This window comes from Camelus dromedarius, chromosome 34, assembly GCF_036321535.1.
Source record: "Camelus dromedarius isolate mCamDro1 chromosome 34, mCamDro1.pat, whole genome shotgun sequence".
NCBI lineage: Eukaryota > Metazoa > Chordata > Mammalia > Artiodactyla > Camelidae > Camelus > Camelus dromedarius.
In genome coordinates, this window is record NC_087469.1 from 989,646 (window position 1) to 1,003,954 (window position 14,309).

The 14,309-nt window shown below is 37.2% G+C and overlaps 1 protein-coding gene across 4 annotated transcripts in view; it reads right to left on the bottom strand.

Moving 5' to 3' along the window:
• Nucleotides 1–14,309, bottom strand: part of ALKBH8 (alkB homolog 8, tRNA methyltransferase) — a 128,834-nt gene that overhangs the window by 79,605 nt on the left and 34,920 nt on the right. For 2 of the 4 annotated variants that reach the window (XM_064482006.1, XM_064482005.1), the window contains exon 2: nucleotides 13,823–13,954. The exons of the other annotated variants lie outside the window; for them this stretch is intronic. In XM_064482006.1, the coding sequence (XP_064338076.1) occupies nucleotides 13,823–13,914 (92 nt within the window). In that variant the 5' untranslated portion in view covers nucleotides 13,915–13,954. The remainder of the gene's footprint in view (nucleotides 1–13,822; nucleotides 13,955–14,309) is intronic. 4 annotated transcript variants of the gene reach the window in all.

A 14,309-nucleotide genomic window follows, 5' to 3' on the forward strand; every position in this document is an offset into this window, starting at 1 on the left:
ACTTGATTCATGATGTTAGTTTCAGGTGTACAGCAAAGTGATTCAGTTATATATATCCATACATATTTTTTTCAGATTCTTTTCCATCATATGTTATTATAAGAAATTAAATATATGGCTATTATATATAAAAATAGATTAAAAAACAAATTTCTTCTGTATAGCACAGGGACCGATATTCAATATCTTATAATAACCTTTAATGAGAAAGAATATGAAAACAAATATATGCAGATATATGTATGACTAGAAATTGTGCTGTACCCCAGAGACTGACACTTTGTAACTGACTATACTTCAATTTAAAAAAAAAGGAAAACAAACTTAAGAAACAGATTTAACTGCACATGAATATTTAATATGTGTAATGGTGGCATCCTAACTGTCTGAAATACTGACTTTTTAAATAAAAAAAAGAAAAGAAGAAATTGAATATAGTTCCCTATGCTACACAGTAGGTCCTTGTTTATCTATTTTATATATAGTAATGTGTATCTGATAATCCCAAGCTCCTAATTTATGCATCCCCCATCTTTTCCCCTTTGATAACCATAGTTTTCAACAGTTACTTTAAAAAGTATTCCTTTGCACCTATAGAAAATGCTTGTATGATATGATTTGATTAAACTAAATATTATTTACTCTCCAGGTCATCCAAAGCATTTACTATCTTTCTGAAGCTCTAAGGACAGTGCTAGGCAGACACAATCCTCTGCTCACTTGCACATGTAAATTAATTAGATCTGGGAACTCTTTATTCTGTAAGTAAGTTATACACTCAGTAACCAGACATTTCCCCCTTGTAATGACATAATGTTAGGACATGTATCCTCATTTAGTTTTCATAGTCAAATGTATTTACTGTATATGCCCACAACTTAAGTACACATATTTTTTTCACAAGGTTACCTAGAATGCTCACACTTGGTTAGACAGGAGCATTCTCATTCCCTTCTAGTGGCTAAGAGAGTGTTCAGAAAGACCAGCCTGGCTGACCAGGAAGGTATTGCCAAAGAAGAGATGAAATTTGGAAGAAGAGATAGATGCAATAGGTCAATAATGAAATTCCCTTAAAAATTAGCAGGTGAGGAAACACAAGAGCTACATTTCAGCAAATAAATAAGATTCTCAAGAACTGTGGAAAGACAAAGGACAGAGAGAAGAAACAAAAGAAGGAAGTAAAGAATGAATAAGCAGTACTCCATGATCAACAAAATAAGCAAGTCAAAAATACTACTTTGAAAGACTTGTCAGTACTGCAGGAGATTGATAAGCCAGGCCTTTCTAAAGCGAACCTTCCTGTGTAACACGATCAACATGGGAGTAGAATTTCTACCAACTGCATCATTTATGAATGCATGAGAGTTTGCCACTTAAAGCAGTCCTTTCGGTAAACTGTAATTTTTACTAAAGAATCACTCAGTGATTTATCTTCTGTGCTGATACACCTTCATCAATTCATTCTTTTGGAAATCTAGAACACCTGTAATTTTGCTGTTCTCTGAATTTGTAACCAAAATGTCAAAATTCTCTTCTCAGAAATCCTGAAAATTTTTTGAAATTTTATTTTGGTTATTTGACATAAGGAAACTGATGCTATTTAATCCGTTTCTTAAGACACTAAATTGAAAACAAGTCCTCTTAAAAGTTAAAAGGGTGTAATGTATTTTATTTAAAAATAAATACTTCCCAATTAACATAAATACCAGATACAACCCATAATTTCTAATAAATCTTCATCAAAATGCCTTTCCAGTATATTTGCTAACTCCATCCCCTGAAAGTACTTTAAATCTCTTATTTTGTATGTTTTTAACTAACATTATATTCTACTTCCCTTAGGAAATGACTTTTGAAATATAAAATTAATTACATCACCTAGATTAAAAGCAAGAAAGCATTTTTTGATTTTAAAAAGAGACTTTGGAAAATAAGCTACAGCAGCAGTAATCTTTTGCCCCTTCCCAAAAAGAAAACCCTCATAGATATCAGCCTTCAGGAAAGTTCCTCTCAGCAACCTGTGGCCTGCCCACGAACCTTAATTAGTTTGAGAGATCATGATATAGAGCCTCTCCAAACTGGATAGGAGTGGTAGCTCTCTGTGGAGAAATAGAGCAAGCTTTTGTACCAGGTAATTTAAGGAGCAGCAACAGGCTAATATGTAGACAAGAGAGGGTGTAGCATGTGGTGTGGTTCTCAGCAGAGCAGCAGGCCTCTAATGAGGCCCAGTAGTGAATAGCAGCTGGTAAACTTGGGGCTCAAAATAGGAGGCTCTGAGGGCCTTTATTTGCTAACAAAAGACTGCAAATTGCTCAAAGGCCTGAGTAGGCAATGAGAACATGTTCATATGGTGAGCCAGTATATAAAATTTCAAAACAAATATTACAATATATGAATTTACATTGCAATGAGAATCAGAAGAGTTCCATGATTGGAGACATTTTGGTAAGAATAGGTACAAAAATTGGCTATTACATTTTGTATAAGAAAATCACCACCTGCTCTTCTGTTCATTCTGGATCACCCAGACTAAAACGCATACAGTGTGTGTTGTAACTGTGTAACCACACTGCACACTCTGTCCACTACCTCCCAAGTGACGGTGAAAGCCCAACATGCTTTACAGAGTATTACAAAATTAATAGAATGTATGCATGATGGAATTACTTTCCAGTTACCCAATAATAAATTAATAACATGACAAATCATGTAAACCCCAAGAATAAGCTTAATTATCTTGTGAAAAGAGCAGGTGACCAAGACTGACCCAGATCTTAGGGGCTGATCCTAAATATGTTCTTTTTTTTTTTTGAAGTGTAGTCAGTTTACAATGTTGTGTCAATTTCTGGTGTACAGTATAATGTTTCAGTCATACATGTACATACACATATTTCTTTTCATATACTTTTTCATTACAGGTTACTACAAGGTATTGAATATAGTTCCCTATGCTTTACAGTAGAAAATTATTGTTTGTCTATTTTATATATAGTAGTTAGTATCTGCAAATCGAACTCTCAATTTATCCCTTCCTACTCCCTTTACCCACTGGTAACCATAAGTTTGTTTTCTATGTTTGTGATTCTGTTTCTGTTCTATAAATAAGTTCATTTGTGTCTTTTTTTTAGATTCCACATATAAGTGATATCACGTGGTATTTTTCTTTCTCTTTCTGGCTTACTTCACTTAGAATGATGATCTCTAGGCCCATCCATGTTGCTGCAAATGGCATTATTTTATACCTTTTTATGGCAAAGTAGTATTCCATTGTATAAATATAGCACAACTTCTTTATCCAATCATCTGTCAATGGACATTTAAGTTGTTTCCAACTACTGTAAATAGTGCTGCTATAAACATAGGGGTGCATGTGTATTTTCGACTTAAGAGTTTTCTCCGGATATATGCCCAGGAGTCGGATTGGTGGGTAACAATGTAAGCCTATTTTTAGCTTCTTAAGGAACCTCCATACTGTCCTAGATAGGTTCTTGTGGATCCTTCGCACAGGTCATTTTTGAACAGCAAGTGCTGACCTCAGTGGTTCTGCTGGCAGGGAAGCACAACCAGGGATTTCCAAAGGAAAATCATTTATGGGACTATTAAATATGCTATTTGGTTAAATGCTTAACTTTTTCACTTGTCATTTCTTAGAACCGCTCTGAGAAATCTCTGAAGTTTGTTTCTACATATCTATTTTCTCTTGTGAAAACACTTTTAAATTATGAAGAAAAAGCCCCAGTCTATGCAGTAATCATTCCATGTGTTCTTTTAAGTAAACGGAGAGAGAGCCCTTCTGGCTTCCATTACAAACCCAAAGTAAGAAAGACTCCTGCTTGAAAACTCTGTCACAGGTCATGCTTCCCCCCATTTTCATATCGTAATCTGAACCTCTCATTAGTTGCAGAGAAACCCCCTTGGCAACTCCTACACAGGCCCTCACTGCAGGGCTTTATTCTCCTGTGGACATTCTGGGACCACTCTAATTGTAACTCCATGATTTACATCTGCTGGTTATTTTTGACTTGCAACTTCCCCAGCCTCCCCACATCTAATTCTTCACCACGTTTTTCCAAACCTTCATCTGAAACATATCTCACTTTTGTAGCCATGCTCCATTCAGACCCCACCACCTCAGCCCTGGGTCAGTGCCTGGAGTCCCCATCTTGTCAATGCTGTTCTATCCTCACGGGCCTCAGACTCTCTGCTCTGGTCTACTGTTTTACTTTCCGACCAAGGGCTCATGGTAGCTCCTTATTTCCTGAAGGAGCTATCTAAGGTTGAAGCCTTCCACCACCTGCCCTTGAGTTCACACTTGCCATTTCCTGGTAGGCACTACTTCCCAAGGAACCCTCTGCTTCCTCATCTAGGCAACGCATACCTGCCTCATTCTGTCTCTGTACCTTGACTCGTGCAATCTTCTGCGCAACTGGTTGCTAACTGTTGCCATGTGTCTTAGTACTCAAACTAGACAGTAGTCAGGAAATTAATTTTCGGCCGGTGCTCAAGTAATTTAACAGACATATATTGAGGGCACTGAATGAATCAAATATGATGTTGTTAATTCCCAGTAATCAGGATATAAAACACATTTGAAATGCAAGTTAAGACCCACATCTTATATTAGATACCATTTTTACAGTTTCGTCCTCCATTTGGGATAATTCACAGACAGCCTCTGTCCATTGGGAAAGATAATTACATTGATGGCACAATGACAAATTCATTCACCTCACCCAGTACACATTTGCTCAACCACTCTCTCCCCTCTCCTCTAACTATGCAATTCCTTAAACCTTATTCATTGTTCACAATATTGCATGTAACAGTCTCTGGAAAGTGTCTCATCATTCATTGGTAAATAGGGTAAGTATTTGATCAACAGAAAATGTGAGCAATAATTAGCTTAGGGGAAGAGGGCGAGGACAGGTAGGTTCACCCTTTTCCTAATCACACCAGTACTTCCTACCCAGGCAGAGATTACCTTCCATCCAGCCAGATCATGGTGTCCATGGCAGGCCATGAGGAATAATCCTGAGATTCAAGGACAGTTTCCTTCTATAAATAGTATACACAGCACGGGATGGGGTGGGAGGGTATAGCTGAGTGGTAGAACAGGCGCCTTGCATGCATAAGGTCCTGGGTTCAGTCCCCAGTGCTTCACAAGTTGCTCTCTCCAACCAGAAATGTTTTTCTGTTTTCATTGATCGTTGTTACTAAGCACACAAATTTTTGTTTATAATTCACCCCCTTCCTCTGCTTTCCTTTGGCAAACGGCTGCAGATGCAGAGCTTTGAAGGAGCCAGTGTGTCCCTCGGCGGCCCCCACCACCCACTCTCCCTCGCACAGCCCTCTTCAAATCCTGATGAGCTGAGCCCATCAAAAGTCTCCAGTGTATGCTCCTCATTCAATTACAAAGTCCTTTCGTTATTATAGATCATAATGAAAATACCCGCCTGGGGCTAGAGGAGTGGTCCGGTTGGAAGTGAGAGAATAGGAGGCACTCCACAGGGGCCAAGCAGAGCACCAGGCAGCCAGGGTTGGTGGCCCTAGGGGTCAGCCATTTGTCACAATGAGCTGCTGGTGACATTACCTAGCCTCCTAGATGCCACACTGCAGTTCCCCTACTGACAGATGGAGGCTTTGGTTAAAATATTCCTGGGCTTTGGTAAAAAGAGTTAATGTCTAGTCTTCATCATAGCAATCTGCTTTGACCCATAAAATGATCATTTCTAAGAATGATTTTGCTCTGTGGTAGTCTTTTATATGCCAGATTTTCCTAGGAAATCCCAGCACTGATGAGTGTGACCCTAGAGTTATTAGCTCTTACTCAGGTGGAAGGAGTAACACTGTGTCTGAGTGCTCAGACCACCACTTATATTTGAAAATAGCACTACTAAGCACACTGTTACTCACATCCTAGTTGCATAACACAATTATAATTACCTTTACAGTTTCTTCCTTCCCTACTGGATAAGAAGCTCTAAGGGGGAGACAGGATGAGAATCTCCTCTGTTTTGTTCATTAACATATACACAGCCCCTAAGACAATACCTGCCCATGAAAAAGGGTATCTGTTGAATAAATGGTTAAACCACATAAATGACATATCAACCTCAATCTTCATTTTCTTTTATCAAGATATCTTATATCTGGATATAAGACCATGCCTTCCAGGTGTTCCTTAACTTACTGTCTAGTAGGACCAATCATCACCAGAAAATATACCTTGTTCAAATACAGAGAAAAGCCAGGAAAACCCCAAGGAAGTAGAGACTCTCACCCATATCCCCTTAATTTCCTGTATTTGCGATCTTTTTAAATGATCATTTTCCTCCTTGCTGCCCTTGGATCTTGACAAAGATAAATTTTTCTTACCACCTTTCAGGAGGTCATCCAGCCTGAGTTGAGTCTATGTGTGAACAGGATACAGAGACACATCTTCAGCCTTTCTTTGGCCTTAAAGTTCATACCTCAGCAGTATCAAAATACCTGTAGTTCACATCTCCATGCGTATGTCTACTATCTTTCCTCTTTCTGGAAGGCCCACCCTCAATACCATATCCCTCTCCATCAAGTTGTTTCCTGCTTGTCCTTCAAGTCTCAGTTCAGGTCACTTCTTCCAAGAAGCCCTCCCTGACTGCCCTAGGCTAGGTATGGCAACCTTCCCTCTATAACTCCCATGGAACACTGTGCTACCTCTATCATCACACATCATAATATATTAAAATGATGCATTTGCCTGTCTCTCCTAGATGATTAGCTATGAAAGTGCAGGGATAATATCTTACTCTTCTTAACGTCCTCAGCTTCTAACACTATGCTGGACAAAAAGTAGGTGCTAGATAAATGCGTAGTGAATTGATCAGCCCAACAACCGTTGCTTAGGAAGGCACAGAGATGGTAAGGCAGGGGCACTACCATGGACGATACACTTAGCACTTGCCTAGAGAAGCAGCAGGGCGTGAGTAATTGGTAAAACTGGGATGAGGTGGGGCAAGGCCAAATGGTTCTGAAGGCCCCAGGTGGGCCGTGGGATTCTGAAGAAGGGGAGGAAGAGGGACAGAGGACAATGGCCCTGACCCTTTCATCAGCTGAAGGGATGAGTTCAGTCAGCACATGAAGAAATTAAACGGACTGAAAATATAAACCAATTTAGAGAAATCCATAAGAGGTTAAGAAGTGGTTAGGATGGGACAAAATGGTCACTCAAGTTATGTAACTAACTTGTCAAAAAGGACATACGCTTGCCAAGAAAGACCCACACTGGGGGAGTTGAATCTTGAAGAGCAGTTTGCTGGTGATGGCACTTTTGTTACTAATTGGGTGACGTCCCACTTGAAAGGCCTGGCTTCTCAGGAGAGGCATCTCATTTTTTACTTACCCATCAACTACCTGTATTCACTGCCACAATCACATTCTTACTTCTGCATAAAAGGGGCAGAACAACATTTGGAAAGAGTTCAAAGCATTGAGCATCAAGATCTCCATTAAGACAACCTAAATCAGAAGTAACATACAACTTACATTTCCCTCAAACCTCCATGACTATGCACTCCTCTTGCTGACCAGGTAGTACCCAGTACATGAGATTTATCATAAGAATAGAGAGAAAATTTGCTTTGCAAAGTGTATTTTAAATAAAATCATTTTAAAATATCATGAAAATAAATTGCTAAGTCAGAATTTCAAAAAAAAGTATTCTTTTGAATACAAAGTCCAGAAAATGTATTTTTGTTATTTATTGTAAGGGTAACTTGTAGGGTTCTGGAGTCATAAATTTCAGAAATACTGAATTAAATAGAGACAGACAGGCTTCTTTACGGCTGGACTTCTGAGAGTTGTTACTAAGTTAACATGCATTATAAATCTCTAAGAGGGTAGATCTGTGTGGCATTTTACCTACGTACTTGAAAGCCATTTTTCATGGCACATACTTTGGGAAGCTTGAGCTAAACTTTTTGAAAGGTGACTGGATATTCCAGAACCAATCATTTGGTCAGTAGCTAGTGCCCCATGATGTAAGAGGTAGATATCAAATCCTGAAACCATAAGCCAGCTTCACAGCTGTCTGTCCCCTTACAACACACAGTAACCCTGGACATGGTCTGCTCCCAGCTCCCTAGAAATCTCACAAAGAAGTGGCAGATGCCAAGACGAATCAGCTGTAATCAAGCAACCTGCATCCTTGGGCAGGAGGAATGGGAAGTTAAGTAGTGCAAGTCAAACACACAAACGTGTCAACGTTCCCAAGGAAATATTAACAGATATCTGTTATCTACTCACCCATCTTTTGACTAGATTGAAATACCAAAGAAAAGCAAGACTGTACCAGAATTTTTAAGTAGTTCATCTTGCTTTATCCCAAACAGAATTAAATTGAAATTATGGATCAAAAGTGTCCTCAGGAAAATCTTCTAAAAATCATGGGAATATAAATTAACTTGGAAGAAAAGAAAAAATAAGGAAAAGTAGTGGCACTAGAAAAGTCACAGCAAATTGCAGCACAGGCTGGAAAGTCAGCCGACAGGAGCTGGAGGTAAAACTGTGAAAGACAAATCACAGTGGGCTGCACTGGTTTTCAGAGCCCTGCTGTACACAGAGCCCTCTTGTAAGAGAAGCAGCCGCTGTCAACTGACTGCACAGAGGTTGCCTCGCACTGCAGGGCAAGTGACCCTAACCGCTCGAGCCACAGCTAAATGAACTAAGGACAGAGCTACACCCAAAAGTGGCCTTCTACAGACCGGACACAGTGAAGACAGGTCGGGGTGGGAAAGTTTACTCCCCTTTGGTTTCTCATCTCTTGGATGGAAAATTCTGTCTTCTTAATGGAAATGCCTCTAACTTTGAGAGAAGCCATGTGAAATGAAAAGAATATACACATAAATGTAGAAAAAGATTTACCTGATTATACTATTCTACCCTATCCTACTTCTCTTCAACGTCTAGAGATTCTCAACTACTTCTATTGATTTCATCTATTCAAAATGTTGGTAAAATTCAGTTAATGCCATTTTCATAACTCAATTCCTAGTTTTCTCATTCTCCCTTAGTAAGCAGTCAGGATCTTAAAAAATGGGGGGATTTAACAACTATTATCCATGGGGGAGAGGGACATTCTTGCATCATTTGGTTTCTTATTTATTCTAAAAACAGATAAATTATTCAAACTCAATTTCCTAAAAGTTTCAGATTCAATCATTGATTTCAATCTTCTATTCCTCACCAACCTTCAAAATAGAAGCTACATTTGGGTAAAAGATGGGTATCTGAAAGAAACAGAAGCTGTGGATAAATCCAGAGCCATATATATGTTCCATTTTTCCTAAAATTTCAATTGTCCATAGAGCTATTTTCCAGACTCAATCTGGTCACTGATATGTGAGGTGAGATATTACAACACTGCATCAGTGGAAGCCAAAATTAGACTCACTGTAACTAAAATAACACATTGTTTGTAAGACATTAACCAATTTTTTTTTGCATTCTGTAAGCACCATGATAATATGCAGCCCAATAGTCACCTTTTACGTACCTCCTCCAAATTTATTGAAATTTTTCATCAATTTTCAAATCACATATTTTTAAACAGGTTTTCATTGAAAAATCGATCATTTTCCCCACTGAGGCTCTTTCTTTATTGCTAATTCATTTCAAAAGGTTACATAAAATAGACAAATTACCCCAAATTTTACAGAATGTTGCCAATCTCCAGGTGAGTAACCTCTTGCAGATCTAATGCAGTTTCTCCTGTTCTGGCCAGGAACCAATTTCCACTGTTGGAAGTCAGCTCCAAGCAGCCTTTTGTTTGTTTGTTTGCATCTGCCAGAGGCAAGGCCAGAGGGCCCGGATGTATAAAAGTACCTCACATTCAGAAGGAAGCCCTCAGGCCTTTGTGCCAGTAGATGTGCAAAGAAGCTTAAGTAAGTGTGGGAAAACAGCAACTGTGGATCAGAATTTGCCATAAGGCAAGACCTAACACAGTTTTTTTTTTTTTTTTTTTTCTGGTTTGCCACAGACAGATGGAACAACGGCAAAATAGGCTGGGCAAAGGATCTCCTGAGCTATTCTCACCATTGTACACACACAAGGGAAACAATAAAGACACAAAGAGACGGTGCTTAGGAAGGAAGTGTCTCCTTAAGAGCAAATCCCTCTACTGTTCATTATTTTCATCAGAAAGTGGGAAAGAGGATTGATGCAAAATGCTCCTATGCTTCCTCCTGGAAGGACAGTACGTTTGTTTCTGAGGGTCAAACTTGCCGCATGGGTACCAGTCTTCACTGACTGGCAGCTAGGGAGAAGACAACTAAGATTTTTGTAAGGCTGTATCTTAGCATCACCTAATAGCTCAGCATCACCTAAAGACCTAAATCTTGCCCTTTGGAAAAACAGCTGGATACCAGATGCTGGATATCAGCCACCGGATATCGCCAAGCAAAGGACAACCAAAAAAGCCACAAGAAAGGTTTCAGCCACAACCATCCAGTTGAACTGTATCTTTACAAGACATAACTGAACTGTCACCTGAAATAAATGAGAATGAGAAGAGCAGAGGAAATTCCTCAATATTTTCTATCACTGTCTCACCAAGGACATTTCTTTAATCACCACTAAAATTGTGACTGCTGAACAATTCAAGAAGGAAACAATGGCTAGCAGAAAAGAGACACTTCTCAAAATGACAAATAGCTGAAATAAGATTGGCCATAAATTTATCATTGTTGAAGCCGGGAGATGGGTGCGTGGGGCTTCATTATACTACTCTGTCCACCTTTTAATATGTTTAAAATTTTCTATGATAAAAAGTTTTAATTATTTTATATTTGTATAATTTTTCAGTTTTTCAAACAAAATACAGCATTGCTATAAATAGTATAATTCTTGTTTTAAAGATTTTTTTTAAATCTCATGTCAAGAAAATAGTCTGATTAAAAGAAGAATCTGCTCCCAAACACAATTATTCCCATAAAATAGGTTGCCTGCAGACACCTAAAAGGGAATAATGTGACTACATTATCCTTCAGATTAAAGGAGATTTGGGGAGTTTTTCCAAGGAATATGATCTTGAGTCAAAATTTGTGATATGGAGAGAAACTAAAAATCACCATATTCCTATCCACTGAGAAGCTTTGCCCAAAAGGAAATGTCTCTAAGAAAGTCATCCTGCTTTCCAATATCCATAAATGTGGACTATATATATAAAACACATTTCAGCATAATTTCAATCCATTCTCAGCATAAATGTTTAAGTTCAGAGAGGAAAGCCTTCTCCTTTTTTTTCTTTTTGCCAGCCTACCTCTATATATCTGTACATACTGTAAGCATAGTATATGTGATCTTTTCTGGGCTTCATGCAAAGACAATTCTGTGTAAATGTACAGTTGACTCTGATTTGGAAATCTGAAAATCAGTCCATCTTTGTTATACAAAAATGTTTTACAATTGTAATTATATTGATGTTCACATTGTGTAAAATAACTCATTTAATAAAGTAGTACTTTGATTTTCAACAAAAAAAAATTTGCATATACTTAAGGTATACAATTTGATATTTATAAATAAATATATAAAAATAAATATATAAATAAATATCCATACCACAATCAAGCTAGTTTTGAAGGTTACTCAGCAGTAATATTCAACCACTAAAGATTTAATTTAAAGTCCATAAGTATTTTTTCAAGCAGTTTCTATTTATATTATTCAGCTGAAGAAAACTTTTATGATTTAGTGCTACCAACATACAGTAATATCTGTGGGCCAAGAGCCAAAATAACATGGCTTTGTACAAAACTAATGAGACAAGATCCCCAGTTAAGCCTAAAGGTGATATTTGGAGTGAAATGCATAATAGTTTCGAGAAATGGCTGGATTGGTTGTGGCTAGATAATTTGAAGTAATGAAATAAATTAAATCTTTTCAAGAACAGCCTGTGACAATTTTCAATACATCAACTTAAAACATAATAAAGGGATAATATCTTTCACTCTTTTAAGAAGAAAAGGTAAAAATAAAAACTGTCATTAGAAATCTTATCAAAAACATCAGAAAAAATGAAAAATATTGCCATTTACAATCAACAATACAATAAACACATTGTGTCCAGGAGGGTGCTAGGTACCAAGTATACAGAAATCAGAAAGACAATCCTTGCTCTCTGGAAAAGCGCACTTGACAGTGAGACAGATATAAACACACACTGACAATTTGTGCTTTTTTCATAAAAAATACAAAGTTGGAACAAATGGGACCTAATAAACTTAAAAGTTTTTGCACACCAAGAAAGCCATCAACAAAATGAAAAGACAATCTACTGAATGGGAGAAAATATTCACAAATGAAATGACCAATAAGGGGTTAATATTCAAAATATATAAACAGCTCATACAACTCAACATCAATAAAATAAGCAACCTGATTAAAAAATGGGTAGAAGAACTGATAGACATTACTTTAAAGACGACATGCAGATGGCCAACAGGCACATGAAAAAATGTCCAACATCACTAAGCATTAGGGAAATGCAAATCAAAACCACAAGGAGATATCACCTCACTGGCTATCACCTAGAATGGCTCTCTTCAAAAAGAACACACAAGTAACAAATGTTGGCGAGGATGTGGAGAAATGGGAACCTTCATACACTGTTGGTGGGAATGTGAATTGATGCAGCCACTGTGGGAAACAGTATGGAGGCGTCTCAAAAACTAAAAATAGAACTACTATATGACCCAGCAATTCCACGTCGGGTATATATTCAAAAAAAAAAAAAACCAGTAATTTGAAAAGATACATACACCCAATGTTCATAGCAGTATTATTTACAATAACCAAGAGATGGATGCAACCTAAGTGTCCATCAACAGATGAATGGACTAAGAAGATGTGGTGTATATATACATATACAATGGAATGCTACTCAGCCATGAAAAAGAAGGAAATTTTGCCATTTGCAACAACATGGATGGACTTTGAAGGCACTGTGCCAAGAGAAATAAGTCAGACAGAGAAAGACAAATACTGTATAATATCACTTATATGTGGAATCTAAAAAATACAACAAACTAGTGACTATAAAAAAAAGGAACAGACTCACAGATATAGAGAACAAACTAGTGGTTACCAGTGAGTAGAGGAGAGGAGGAGGGGCAATATAAGGGTAGAAAAATAATAGGTACAAACTATTATGTATAAAATAAGCTACAAGGATATACTGTACAACACAAGGAATATAGCCAATATTTTATAATAACTATAGATGGATTATAACCTTTAAAAAATTGTGAATCAGCGTACTGTACACCTGTAACATAATATTATACATCAAAAATACTTGAATAAAAATAGCAGGAAGAAAAAAATACAAAGTTGAGAGAAGATTGGAATGTAGTTTTCCTGACAAGCTCCCTATTCATTAATATAAAGCTTAATATTTTAAAGTGCATGTACCAGGTGTTATGTAGATTAATATTTAAATTCTAAGAATTAAGATAATTTTAATAAATAATAACATTTGTTATCTATTAGTAAGGATTTAAAATATATAACCTATTTGACTTCTTGATGTATTACCTATATTTTTGCATAAAATAAAACTGAAAAATATTCACATCTGTCTTCACTATAATTGACATTCCTTATTCTTACTATGTTGAAAGCATCCACATCTTAGTATCATCTCAAAGAAAAAAGACCTAAGAAGTGGCCAGTCTAGTAGCTCCCTGCAAACAATGAACTCTCTGTGGATCCAAGTGGGGGACTTTCGGGGAAACAGCAATAGATGTACCACTTAGCCACACAGCATCACAGAAGTAGTAATTACCTATGAAATTTGCTGCCTCCTTCTCTTCTTTCTCTATTTCTCTCTTCTGACATCCCCAGTGGTGTGGACTGTGAAACAAACAAGCCTCCCATTCAGACCCAGGAGAATTAAAACAGAGTTATATATTGATATCTAAAAAAGAAGAAAAGAAAAAGAAAGTCATATGAGGTCTTTCTATTACTGTGACAAGAAATACCAAAATAGACATAGCTAACTGTATGTTACTATTTGAGTTAAGCATTCACTTCCATTGGTATATATAGTCTGTGCTTCACTGTGTTGGCAACAGACATCTGATAAAAATCAAAGTCCAGAATGCTGCTCCAACTGCAACATTTCTGGGAAAGAGGTTTCTGAATGGGATTCTTGCATCTGTATCATTCAACTCCCCCAAAAATGATAGCCATAATTCTTAATAGTAATGGTGAATATTTATAGACAAGATTACAAATATTAGTGCACAATCACCTTCCGAGGTAGATAATAT